The following is a 14060-nucleotide window of genomic DNA, read 5'->3' as shown; positions in this document are numbered from 1 at the left end:
TGGAATGAGCCCATCATAGGGCCACAAAAATGCTTAAGGGATTGGAGCATCTGATGGATGAGGAAAGGCTAAGAGAGCTGGGACTGCTCAGCCTAGGGAAGAAAAGGCTCAGTGGGGATCTCATCAATGTGTATAAATAACCGAAAAGAGAGTGTAAAGAAGATGGAGTCAGGCTCTTCTCAGTGGTGCGCAGTGACAGGACCAGAGGCAACGGGCACAAAATGAGATACAGGAGGTTCTGTCTGAACACAAGGAAACACTTTTTCACTGTGAAGGTGACTGAGCACTGGCAGAGGTTGTCCAGAGAGGTGGTGGAGTTTCCATCTTTGGAGATACTAAAAAGCCATCTGGACACTGTTCTGCACAGCCTGCTCTAGGTGACCCTGCTGGAGTAGAGGGGTCAGGCTAGATTGACCTCCAGAGGTCCCTTCCAACTGTAACTATTTTGTGATTCCCATTTTGGGAAAGCTCTAAGCTGTGAGGGCAGGTCTTGTGTGAGTTATGCTGCCTATGCTAACAAGTACTCTCAAAACCTGAAGCAGAGATGATATTTCAGGTGCATTAGTTCTGCTTGGAGCTTGCTGGTATCTTGCTGACACTTCCTGACCTTTATTCTTCACCCTTTGAGAATGCAATGAGGATATCTTCTTTCTGGCAGCTGCTTACTGTGTCTCTACTGTGCAAATCTGACACTGCTCCTTCCAAATTAGAGTAGGCTTTGGAAAGAGTAAAATTGTCTCTTCAGTACAGAACGTAGTCTTTTAAACTGTACTTGATCTGATGTCATTCTACGTAAAGTCAGTTTTTGTGTTCATGGCTTGGTCTTTTAAACAATGTATAATTTGCTAAAGATAATTGAATTAACTGAAAGTGTCATGGTTCAGGAGACATGTGGCCTCATGTAGGCCATTGGTCATCTTGCAATCATCTTGGTATTATTGTCGTCATCACCCATAAAAATTACTCTGTCCCCATGCCTCTTTAAATCTACAAACTTTACTTTTCAGTGACAGTGTACGGGAATGGGATTTTTTAAATTTCAAAGCATAGTTCAGCCTAGAGTGTCGGGTGAAGACAAAGTCCCACTTGGAAAACAAATAAACAAATCCCTACTCTCGGTCATCCTTGTCACATGGAATTAGTAGGATTGATGACTTTGTTGAATTGCTTTGAGATGGTTAGCGTATGTAGGTTAAATTCACCAGTGTTGGATTTTTTTAATATTGAATTTTGTCAGTTTCACTTTATAAGTCATGAACAGGCATACAAATTTAAAAATCAAGATAGTACTAATTTCCTATTTGTGGTTAGATAAAACAGCTAAGTTGAATCTGGCATGTCTTTGTAGTAGGATTTTAATTTTAGTCTATACTAAGCATAAAATAGGAGTGTTTCAGTATTAGAAGACGCCAGATGTTGCTGAAAGTACTGATATTGGATACGAACCTGAATTGATATTTTTCTGAAATTTTCCTTAAGATGAAGGTTGCCAAGAGAAAAATTACTTAAAAACTTTGGAGTTTAGAACTTCATAGTTCTGTGCTATACATAATTTGCTACACCATCTGATATGCAACGTTTTTAGAGGTTGTATTCAAAAGACACTTTTTAATCCATGGAACATGGAAAATGCTTAGAAAATTAGACGCTGGCATTTATCCTCTGGAGTGGAAGAAAAAATGTTAACTGATGGCCTGTAAAGTGTGAGAAGATGATTGTGCACCAGATATGTTTTCAAGATGCATTTATTTGGATTATCTTTGTGCAGCCCACCACCTTGATTAAGACTGTTTTGCACTTGATAACATCTTTCCATGTGGTTGCACTTTTGTTCTCATTTCAAACATCTGGTCTTCAGCAATAGTAATAGCATTCCAGAAAACAAATGTCCAGGTCCCTCTTCTGTCTCTTAGAGAGCTTCTGATAGGACAAGGGCATCCTTGGTCCTAAGTTTCAAAATTATTATAAGTAGTCAAAACCTGCAATTATATCATACAGAAGCTTTTATTTCAGCCCTAATAATTGTGTGGTTTGGGTTAATGCAGATCAGAAAAATGTTGGCTATAACAATTCAATCAAAAAAACCCCTCAGTTAAGAGTTTCTTCTAAGATAATCCTTTTGGGGAATAAGATCTGATTTTCATCTTCAGCTGTAAGAATGATATTCACAGCTGACATTGTCGTCCTCTTCCTTCCCATAGTGTACACACATGCTTGTGGGTATTTCTGTGATACATACACTCTGTAAAGATTTGGCAAACTTTTATGTGAAATATCTTTGATTCAATTTTCAGAATTAAATGTTATCACTACCAAAGCTAGGAAGATTGAGTGTTCTTAATTTTATCCTTTCCTTTGGCTCAATCACTCTGTACTTGTAAGTCATTATTGCTCAGTTGTCACTGAAGTGCAAAAATTGAATCTTTATTGGGTTCACTTATCACAGTAGATGCAATTTAAAGTGAAGTTTAGCATTTAAGAACTAGACTTTACCATGTTAATCTAAATGCCTTGTTTGAAAGTTAGTGCAGCTTTTGTCCTGTTACTTGGTTGCTTGTGATCTATTTGGGTTTTTTTAAATGTGGTTTCCATAAAGTACTGAGGTGTACATAAAGCCTGATTAGATAAATATTAAGGTTTAAGCTCTTTAGTAGGTTTTTTTATCATGCACTGTGTGTTTAGTAATGGCTTTCTATCTCATTTTTTAAATGCTTTCCACAGTTTTCATGATAATGGATTTCAGACTACAGTGTTTGCCCTTCCTAAGGATAAAGGGCAAATGATTAAGAAGTTAAACAATGTATGTCCTGCTTAAATGAATAATTATTTCTAAATAAGAATATGACTTAATTCCTGCTCCAAGTTATCAAAGGAAAAAGCTGCACTTACTATTTCTGAAGAGAATCTATTAGTGTTTTAGTAAGAGATGCATAAAACTTCTTAATTATTTTGTGTTTGATCTGAAGAAAGGCAGAATTAATATACTTAACTGAAATAAATTTTCTAAGAACAGTGAAAGCTCAGCTAAGTTTATTAATGCACAGATTAAGTGGATATCAGTTTGCAAAGCTCATGTGAAGATGCTTTTGGTGTTCTGATAACCTTTGTAAATATGGTTGCAGGTTAAAGAAAAACCCATTCATCTTTTGATATGAAAATTAGCAAATGGACTGTTTTGCTAGGTGGGAGTGCAATCTGGGCATGCAAGCCAAGTAACAGTATAATTGGCACGTTGAAATTTTTTTCGCTTGCTAAATCCTTTTTGCTATTGTCTTAAAAATACAATTAACTTACCTCTCATAATATCTAATTAATCTTAGTTTACATTGACTTGCAGCATGGATTTTGAGCTATCATTGCTAGAAAAAGTTTGGCAACTTTGGGGACTAGAAATGGGTGGCTACTTCGTCAGGAACTCCTTGCTGAAGGAAAACCAGCGTGCTGAACGGAAGTATCTTACAGGCTAAACGAGGTCTCTGAGGGGCAAATTGGATTGTGCTGTTCCAGTGCGCGGCTAAAACTGTTTCACACCCATGTGGAACTTTTAGGAAGTTCCAAGGAATATTTTCATTGCTAAGTTGGGGCAAGATAATAGATATGTGGTAATAGGCTGTAAAATGTGATGATATGAGAACTACTTTGGTTTGAAGTTACTTCTGCTGTTGATTTGGGGGGATGGGAGTGGTGAAGTCCATGGAAACTTTTCTTTCTTTCTAAAGTACCTCTTTTTCAGCAATGCAAACTTACTGGGATTTAATTAAGTCAAATAATTACACAATTTTTTACTAATTAACCTTCATAATCCATGTGCTTTTTTTTTTTTTTTTTCAGTAAACCTGATATGTCTCGATTGAGGCTGGCTGCAGGGAATGCTATTGTGAAGTTGGCACAAGAACCTTGTTACCATGAAATCATCACCTTAGAACAGTACCAGCTGTGTGCGCTAGCCATAAATGTAAGGAAATTAGGTGGGACTTGTGGGTTTATCAGCAAATGTATGAGTATATATGTTGTTTGTTCTATATGTTGCGTATACTGCTGCTAATCTGATTTTATGCAAAACATACAGCATTGGCATGAATTTATTTTCCCCACTGTGTAATCTTGAAAACTGATTTGGGATGAAAATTAGATCTATAGTACTGGGCTGCCCAGTGGGCGAATGCTAACTTAAAGTAGTGAAATGTTAGAATATTGATAACCAAGGAATTAAGTATTGATTTAAAATAATACCCCAGCTGCATTATGACGTTATTAGAAGTTGAAATGAGATGATATAAAGTATGTTGGACTGTGGTGACAACAGTGACCTTGGTTTCTTAATTACTTGGGTAGAATATATTTGAAACACAGAGGTCTGCAAAGATAGTTGGCATCCTTTTAAATAGTAGAAGAAAGAGGGAGAGATTTCTCAGCAGATGTTGGAATTTTCATCCTTAATTTCTGCCTGTGAGCCCAAAGTAGCAGAAAGGAAATAACTTTCAAATTGTAAGCAGAGATACAGAGATCCTCTGTGTTCCTGTCTTGTAGACTTAGCAAATTCTACAGAAATTGTTTCCCACCCCAAAAGTAAGGCAATCATGGAGAGACTCATGTTGGTGTTACTTGTGTAACTGCTCATATTCTCCTGATGTTACAAAAGTCAAGAAATCTTCTGGAAGTAATCCTTTCCAGGATATATCTTCAGTAATAATGATATTTCATTCTAGACTTTAATTCCTGTGACTGGCTAAAGCTTTAAAAGCTGCAACCCATTTTATATGTCACAAGATTTGAAATTGGCATTTAATATTAGAAAATACAAAGTATAGCTCCTGTGTGGATATTGTTTATTTTCATATAGAGTATCTTTTTAAGTTCTTAAGTTGTTTACAGTTGGGTACAGTTAGGCTAGAAAAATCATTCACATACCAGAGTAAGACAGTCTGTATTAGGCTTGTATATTGTTTTTACAGTGTTTATGTGGATTTTAAGCTTCCCTGTTCCAATGGAAAGAAGCCCTTACTCAGTTCCCAAATGCTATGAAAAGCAAGAGGAATGGAACAAAACTTAAAATTACTTAAGCAGATGAAATTTTAACAAATACGCAGAAGAAATTCAGTGGTAATGACTGAAGGTCTTTACACACAAAGTGAGGACTATTAGTCTTGTGTCAAAATGGGTTTTAAGGATTTTTACAATTCAAAATAAAATTGGTAGAGAGCCACTTACTGTAATGACAAATAAGGCCCCTTTCTGTTCCAGAAAGGATACTCTAAGCTGGATAACGTCGTACCAGACTAGCCTTCCCAATATAGTATTTGCACGTTCCATTTTCTTCTGATCCTAGTGATCAAAATCTGTTCATTTCTTCAGTCATTTCCCTCCTGTGGAAAATTTTTGTTTTTTACGAATATTAACCTTGCAAGTCTCCTCTATCAGAATTTGCCTTCATTGTTTTGAATCTCTTCAATACATTACAAGCAAACTCCTTGCCCTCCATTTCATCACTGTCTCTCAATTTCTTTTTTGCTTATTTTCCAGCTGTATGTCTTAACTATTTGTGGATATTGATAAGAGATGTGTTGTTACCTTTTTTGCTATCTTTGGGTCTAATGCTTACCTCTCCTCAATTTCTGTGTCCTGCACTTGGGTCACAACAACCCCATGCAATGCTACAGGCTTGGGGAAGAGTGGCTGGAGAGCTGCCTGGTGGAAAAGGACCTGGGGGTCTTGGTTGACAGCATTCAAAGTATGAGCCAGCAGTGTGCCCAGATGGCCAAGAAGGCCAATGGCATCCTGGCTTGCATCAGAAATAATGTGACCAGCAGGGCCAGGGAAGTCATCCTTTCCCTGTACTCATCATTGGTGAGGCCGTACCTCGAATACTGTGTTCAGTTTTGGGCCCCTCACTACAAGAAGGACATCGAGTTGCTGGAGCTTGTCCAGAGAAGGGCAACGAAGCTGGTGAGGGGTCTGGAGCACAAGTCGGATGGGGAGTGGCTGAGGGAACTGGGGTTGTTTAGCCTGGAGAAAAGAAGGCTGAGGGGAGACCTTATCACTCTCTACAACTGCCTGAAAGGAACGAGGTGCATGTCAGTCTCTCTTCCCAAGTAACAAGTGTTAGGACAAGGGGAAATGGCCTCAAGTTGTGCCAGGGGAGGTTTAGATTGGATATTAAGAAAAATTTTTTCACCGAAAGGGTTATCAGGCACTGGAAGGCCTGCCCAGGATAGGGCTTGAGTCCTCATTCCTGGAGGTATTTAAAAGAAAAGACACTTAGAGACATGGTTTAGCAGTGGACAGGTATAGTTGGACTTGATCTTGAAGGTCTTTTCCAACGTAAATGATTCTGTGATTTGAAAGGGAATTTTGGGAGATGAGATTTAAATTAGAAGAATATAATAGGGTTGTCAGCATTTATAAACCAGTTAGTATCACATCTTACTATAGAATCATAGAATAGTTTTGGTCAGAAAGGATGTCTAAAGAACATCTAATTCCAACGCCCCCTGCTGTGGGCAGGGATATCTTCCACTAGACCAGGTTGCTCAAAGCCTCATCCAACCTGACCTTGAACACTTCCAATGATGGGGTATCCGCAACTTCTCTGGGCATCTTGTTCCAGTGTCCTACCACTCTCACTGTAAAAAACTAAAAATTTATTCCTTATTCCAGTCTAAACCTACCCTGTTTCAGTTTAAAACTGTTGCCCCTTGTCCTGTCACTACAGGCCCTGGTAAATGTCATTCTCAGTCTGTCTTGTAAGCCCCCTTTAAGTATTCAAAGGCTGTAATAAGGTCTCCCTCTAGCCTTCTCTTCTCTAGGCTGAATAACCCCAACTGTCTCAGCCTTTCTTCATAGGGAGAGGTGCTTCATGCCTCTGACCATTTTCATGCCCAGAGAGCCCTCCTCTGGACCTGCTCTAACAGCTCCATGTCTGTCTTGTACTGGGGACCCCAGAGCTGGACACAGTACTCCAGGTGGGCTTTCACCAGAGGTGAGTAGAGGGGCAGAATCACCTCCCTCAACCTGCTGGCCACACTTTTTTTGATGCAGCCCAGAATATGGTTTGCTTTCTGGGCTGCGAGCACACATTGCTGGCTTGTGTCCAGTTTTTCATCCATCAGTGTCCCCAAGTCCTTCTTTACAGGGCTGCTCTCAATACCTTCATCCCCCAGCCTGTATTGATACCAGGGGTTGCCCCAAGTCAGGTGCAGGACCATGCACTTGGCCTTATTGAACCTCATGGGATTCACATGGGCCCACTCCTTGTGCTTGTCAAGGTCCCTCTGGATGGCATCCCTTCACTCTAGTGTATCAACTGCACCACTCGGCTTGGTGTCATCTGCAAACTTGCTGAGGAAAGTATTCAATCCTACTGTGTCGTTAAGAAAGGTATCGAATGGTACTGGTCCCAATATTGACCCCCAAGGGATATGACTTGTTACTGATCTCCATTTGGCCATCGAGCTTTTGACCACAATTCTTTGGATGCGGCCATCCAGCCACTATCCATGGAATAGTCCATCTGTGAAACCTCTATCTCTCCAGTTCAGAGACAAGAATGTTGTGTTGGACTGTGTCAAAGGCCTTACAGAACTCCAGGTAGATGACATTAGTTGCTCTTCCCTTATCCACCTACGCAGTCACTCCATTTTAAAAGGCTACTAGATTAGTCAGGCATGATTTGTCCTTTTCGAACCTATGTTGGGTCTCTGTAATCGTCTCCCTGTGGATATCTGTATGCCTTGATATAGCTTCCAGGAGAATTTGTTCCACTATAGTATCACTTTTGTCACTTTTTCTCCTCGTTTATTGATGTTTATCTGCCTTTTGTGACTTTCTTACTTGTTTACTAGAATTTAGATTGTAAGCTCTGTCAGGACAGAAATTCTGCCTTTTCTCTCCAGCTCCTAATGGATTTTGAGTATTTCCGAATTGATAACTTTTCTAGATCTTGAGGTCTTCTGCAGTTTTCTTTCTCTCTGCCAGGCTATTGAGTTCAGATCCTCAGATGCAGAGTAACTGTAATGGTTTTGGTGACTTCTGCACTTATAAGTGGTACTGTATTAATCTCCTGTGGAAACCACCTGTATATTTGTTTTTGAGGTATTTGCATGTGTACATATGCACACACATACATTTACGCTTAGAATGTTGAGTATTTGAATGCATTTCTTGGTGGTAGACACTGATTATTCTAAAAGTTTACTCATTCTTAAAACTAAGTCTAGCCACAAATTAGGACATTCGAGTGATGTCAAGGCCAACTTTAGTATTACATATTTTAACTTAAAGAAAATTTGCTGAAGTGGACAGATCAGGAAGCAGATTAAACAAAAGGGAAAGCTTCATTTTTAAGGTCTTTAATGGTTGCACAGGTTCTGTTATGGTTCTGGTTTGGCTATTTTTTTTTTCTCTGAGACTGCCATTTTGTAATGTGGGATGATTAGAGTGCAGAATACACAATTAAGTGTTGTTGCTAATTGTTGTATTAAGGTTGTGCTGGTAAACAGAGACTTTATGATGATTAAATGCATATAGTTTTAGTCATTTTAAAATAATTTACGTATGTGTTTGGCCAAACCTGTAAGCTCACCAGCAGTTAAGTTCTTTGATCTGCAGAAAAAATTCTGATGTCAGCAGAGCTTCATATTGAAATAGAGTAGAGCATCGTGTTAAGTACTTCAGTGTTTAACAGGCTTTAAGACCAGATTTAAGATCTAAAAAAGCTTTGCTGTTGAAAATGCAATGTCAATCGTATTTATTACATAATCTTGTAGATTTTAAGTTTCATTTTTTTAAAAAAAAAAAAATAATCCCAAAGCTTTTTCAGTTTTCTTTGTCAACTCTGAGTGTTCTATTTGTTTAAGCAAGTCTTTGTCCATTTCTGAGAATGAGTTATGTCTGAGAGGTACATGCTGCTTTGCAAATTTTTTTTTTTTTAAATGGTGAACTTCTGATCAATTGGCATTAAATCCACAGAAGTAGATAAGTAAAATTGTGCTAATGTATGGGTTTTAGTTGTATGTTATAAAAATTTATAACTTGGTTGAGTTTGGTCCCCTTCTTCTTGGTGAACTAGTGTAACTGAGCTGAATATAAGGTTACTGTCAATATTGAAAGGTAAAGAAATAAAAATCATTCCAATTCATGCCACACAACACCATCAGTAACAATGAACTACGCCTTCCCTTGCCCTCTGAGTCAAGGAGGGCATGCTTCCCTGTCAAAATGGCAAATAGGCAGAGGTCTCTTCTAAGCTTTCCAAAGGCTTTAGGTTTAGGTGATGTTACTGAGTAGGAAAAGACGCCTATATCTTAGCCTTCTGCTGGGGGATGGATTTGCTACAAAGAGGCAGTAGATCTTGAGTAGGTCTCACAGTCTGGCTTTGAGGTCTTGGGTTGCTTCAGCTCTGGCTACAGCAGGCATTTCAGGGTCATAGAGGAAGACTGTGCCTGAAGCACAGGAGGGAAAACAGGGCTTGATTCATTTCTTCTGGATTTAATTTTTGGGTGGGGGAAGAGGGGGAGGCTTGTTTTATCTAATACATGATCTCTTTTGGGATGACACCATTGGCGAATTTAGCAGTCAGTGATACCAGTGGCTGGGGTTTATCTCTCTGCTTCCTGTTGGCTGATAGCTGGAAACCCTTTTCAGTTCTTTCTGGTTTCAAAACTGTCATTTTACTAAAATAGCTGTTTATTCCTGTTAATGTTTTTTCTTCATATTTAGAGATAACATCTTTCCTCTTGACCTTTTTTGATCAAGTTAAATATACCAAGCTGTTTTGGTGGCCTTGTTTACCTTATGGTTTTCTGTACATTTTCTTGTGACTGTTTTCCACACATGCTTCTGTTAACCTTACTTGGCCTGTGCTTCTAAATGGTTTGTGGTATATTGAATGGTGTCTGACATTATGTAGGTTATTTTTATACAGAGAATTTTTAAGTTCATATCTTATATGTTGCATAATAAATGGTAGAAGTACGTTTGCTGCCTTCACATTATTTTACTTTATGTTCTTTAGCAACTATTAGACATGGGTTATTCTCTTCTGTGGGCAGCCATAGTTCATAGGTTTCCACAAAATAATTGAAATGCTCGGTACTCTCTTCAGCATTTGACCTTATTTTCTTTGGTCGTTCTGTTGAATTTTATTTGGTTTCTAATATTAATGGCTTGGTGACAATTTGTGAAATAGCAGTAGTAAAATCAACACAGTGGTTACTGGTGGCTAAACACTGTTTCATTGCAGATCTTTGACTTTGGCTTCACAAAGCAAGTGGTCCTATTGTAAACAATTTCATTAACTCTGTGCCTCGATACTATGCTAAATAAGGCCTTGGGTACTGAGTGGAGTATCTTCCTGTACAGTTTCTGAACCTTAACTCTTCTTCTGAACCTGTAGGGAAGCTTCAACTGACTAATTCAATTTAATTGCTCTGCGTTGGCATTAAAAAACATTCTTACAACTCCTATATTTCTGTGGCTGCCAGGTCTGAAATTGATTTTGGCGTATTTAACCAGGCTTCCATGTTTTATTTCACAGTCTATATTACTTGTAGAAAAGTTTACTGTTAACTTTTTTGTCTTTTGCTTTTTTTTTTTAATAGGATGAATGTTACCAAGTGAGACAAATATTTGCTCAGAAACTTCACAAAGGCCTTTCTAGACTACGGCTGCCACTAGAATATATGGCTATTTGTGCACTGTGTGCAAAAGATCCGGTGAAAGAGAGAAGAGCTCATGCTAGGCAGTGCCTTGTGAAGAACATAAATGTCAGAAGGGAATATCTGAAGCAGCATGCAGCAGTTAGTGGTAAGAGGATAGAAGTCACTTTTTGGTACAAGTGCTATAGTTTGAATGTAAATGTGAGTAGACTGTGAAAATATTGATGGTTTCTGTTTTTATACATAGAATGGCTGTAATTTTCACATAGAGGTAGCTAATGAAAACTGAAAACTGAGTCCAGACTTTCTTTTGAATTTTTTAATAGGCATTTCTGAGATCTTTCAGTTTTGTTAAAAGCTGTGCAAATGCTTGTGCCCAGGTATATTGGAAGTGACATAGTTTTTCAAGGCAGTTTTGTGTACTGTTTGAACTTAATGGTTAATTATGTTGTAAGAGAAGTGACAAGGATTAATTTTACTTCAGTAATTAATGATATGCAACCTTAATGACATAAATGCTGTACTAAATTGACTGTCTTTGCACTGCTTTATTGAGTAGCTGCTTATCTTGTCTTATGCTGGCAAAGGGCTATATTTGTAGGGACTTCAGGATGAGTTTATGTAATTCTTTCTTCCCAGTGACAGCAGTCTGATTGTGGGAATGCTTTTTAAGTTGTTGTGGACTAATGTTAGTTATTTTTCTTCTATAAAATCAGTCCTTTTCCCTTTTGAGTTACTCAAAACTACACACATACAGTATGACGATATTGGTATATGGTCATAGGAAAAAGTAGACCTTTATGAGATCTATCGGCATTTTGAATCAGAGTTTTTGAAAGTTTTATTTCTTTGAAAGATTTCTGATGGTTTGACCTTTATGACATGAAGGGGATTTTTTCATCTCGTCTTAGGATAGACCAGACCTGTTTTGTGAATCTGATCTCACAGATGCTGTCAGATAACTGATTTCCTTCTGCATTTATGAATCACAGACTTTATATTAACCATGTCCGTCTGTGTGTGCCTTAGTCCCCATAGGCTTTGATCAGAGAATAAGTCTGCAGAGAAATCCTTTTGTGTATTGTTAATTAGACTTAAAAAAGAAAAAAAGAAAAAAGTGGTGCTTTTCTCCCTCCCTGATAACATGTAAAAAAGAAAAATCCATTGAGCAAATGCCTTTAAGTCATCCTGAGACTATTCCTCTTGAATGTTGAAAACTCTTTTTAGCTATGTGGGAGGAAAGTATAAGAACTGTGCTATGACTACAAGTAATTGCTGATTTCCTAACTGTATTAAGATAGATGCTGCAAAGTCACTATCAAAAATCTGTAGAAGAAATTAAGAGGAGCCTAAGTGTGGGGGATTTTCTATCCAGTAGGATCCCAGCGTGCCTGATAAGTTTTGGGTTGGCTTTTTTTTTCCTTGCTGAAAGACTTACCTTGAGTGATGCCATTGATCTGATATGTACTATAATCCGTGAGGAGTCTGGATTAAATATAGATTGCAATATTTTTTGAGGATTACAATGCTAACTGTGACATCCAGTCTGAGAGTCTCAGATCTACCATTCTGAACTTTTAACAAACAAATGTGTTGAACTGTTTACATCTCAAAAAAAAAATCATTATTGTAGTAGTACAGCTGAAGCTTAGTTCTGGTAAGACCATGCTATTTAAATGTATATGTGTCTCGCTCTGCCATTCTCCCTACTGGCCATGCAGTAACTCAGGGTAGCGATGACAATAGTACCTCCTTTGAAAAGCTTCCACAAAAAATTAGAGCTGAGAATCTGCATTGTTGATTAATGCAGCTGTTTTTCTGAATCTATACATGTGTGATTTCGTGATACATCTTTTTCTTGAAAGCTTGGTACAGGTGAGGAGGATATCTTTCAGATATTTTGGGGGATTTCAGCATTTGTTGAAAAGATGGTAAACTTCTGTATTCCTTGCCTAAGGAAAACTTCCTGGTACCAGACAGTAAAATGCCTCTTTCCTTCACACCGACCCTTTTACAGGCTGGCAGGAATTACTCTCAAGCCTCTTAAATTCTCTAAATGCTATTCAGAGTGGAAGTCGCTCAAGAAGAGACTTGCTTTGATTGTGTGTCTGTTACTAGTTTCATTGAGGTAGACTTGTGTCTTGCATAGGAATCTTTGTTTTCTAAGACTGTGCCTTACTTGCAAGTCAGTAAGTGGAAAAATTACAAGAGTAAAGAGGGGTTTGGGGTTTTTTTTGGTGGCTTTTTTTGTTTGGTTTTTTTTTTTTTTAACGTTTCTTTTCTAAATGCTCGTAAAGGTCTGTCAAGTGCTGGTAGTTCATGTCCCTAAAGCTACCCCACCTTTCAGGTTGTGTCTGTCTTCATTAGAGATGAGGAAAGAATGTATAAATACTATTTTTTTTTTTTTTTTGTCATGACAGGGGTTAAATATATTATGTGTCAATATTTGTCCTTTTCCTGTTTTGTCTGGATCTGATTCACTTTGTTTTCCAGACCCAGTTGGAATTATTACTGTAGTTGTATTAGTAATTGTACAAGGCAGGAAGTTAATGAAATACTGAGTTCATGAGCTCTTGATGAGCACTCTATTGAAGCTGCTAATTAATACAAATAATAGTGGGTTGGTTTGCCTGGGACGTGTTTAAGGCAAGCCAATTTTGCTAGTGTTCTGAAATCATAATTATGTTCTCTTTTTTCCCCTGCCACATCTTTATGTTTTTTTATTTAGTTACGCAAACAGCTGCTGGCTAAAATTCAGGACAGTGCTTGAAGTGAAGGATGCTTTTAAAGTTAATAGTGGAATGTCAATTGAAACACATTAAGAACTGCTTTGCAAAGTAGACTGGATTTCAATTACATAAATATAACTTGAAATAGAAAGAAATTGGGGTGATTTTATTGTTTCTTTCAAACCTTATGATGGCTTACAGCCTATGTAGTAGAGGTATTACCCTTGATAATTAACTGCATCAACTTCAATGGCTGTCTGAAAGTGTATTCTTGGAACTTGACAGCACTATCTTCTGTGGGCCTTTATTAATTTTGAATGCTTTCCTTGCTATTATGAATGAATCCAAATATTTTATGTAGGCTGTACATTATCCCTATTTATGCAGACCTTTAAGAAGGGGACAGATTGAGTAAGACTTGACTTGAGCATGGCAATTTAGTTAGTCTTGTGAAATCTGCAATAATGATGTATTTTATTTGATGTGCACAATATGCCTAGCACATCTCATAGGAAAACATATATTAGAGATAAATATGTCAATGTTATAATGTATTTTAAAATACTTTTCAGATATTAGTATATATAATGATTTACAGATGTTTGGACTTATTATTCATAACCTAATATGGGATAGTTAAAAACTTACCAAAAGCAGATTTTCCAGACTCTGTCTT

At 37.7% G+C, this 14060-nt stretch overlaps 1 protein-coding gene across 5 annotated transcripts in view; it reads left to right on the top strand.

Annotated features, from left to right (window-relative positions):
- The window catches only part of PDS5B (PDS5 cohesin associated factor B), a 102873-nt gene that overhangs the window by 66544 nt on the left and 22269 nt on the right, over positions 1–14060 (top strand). For all 5 annotated transcript variants that reach the window (XM_035900562.1, XM_009644866.2, XM_009644873.2 and 2 more), the window contains 2 exons: positions 3832–3955; positions 10599–10803. In XM_035900562.1, coding sequence (XP_035756455.1) covers positions 3832–3955; positions 10599–10803 — 329 coding nt within the window. The remainder of the gene's footprint in view (positions 1–3831; positions 3956–10598; positions 10804–14060) is intronic.

The sequence above is a fragment of the Egretta garzetta genome, unplaced genomic scaffold, assembly GCF_000687185.1.
Source record: "Egretta garzetta isolate BGI_Z169 unplaced genomic scaffold, ASM68718v1 scaffold40, whole genome shotgun sequence".
NCBI lineage: Eukaryota > Metazoa > Chordata > Aves > Pelecaniformes > Ardeidae > Egretta > Egretta garzetta.
This window is presented reverse-complemented; position numbering and strand designations above follow the sequence as displayed.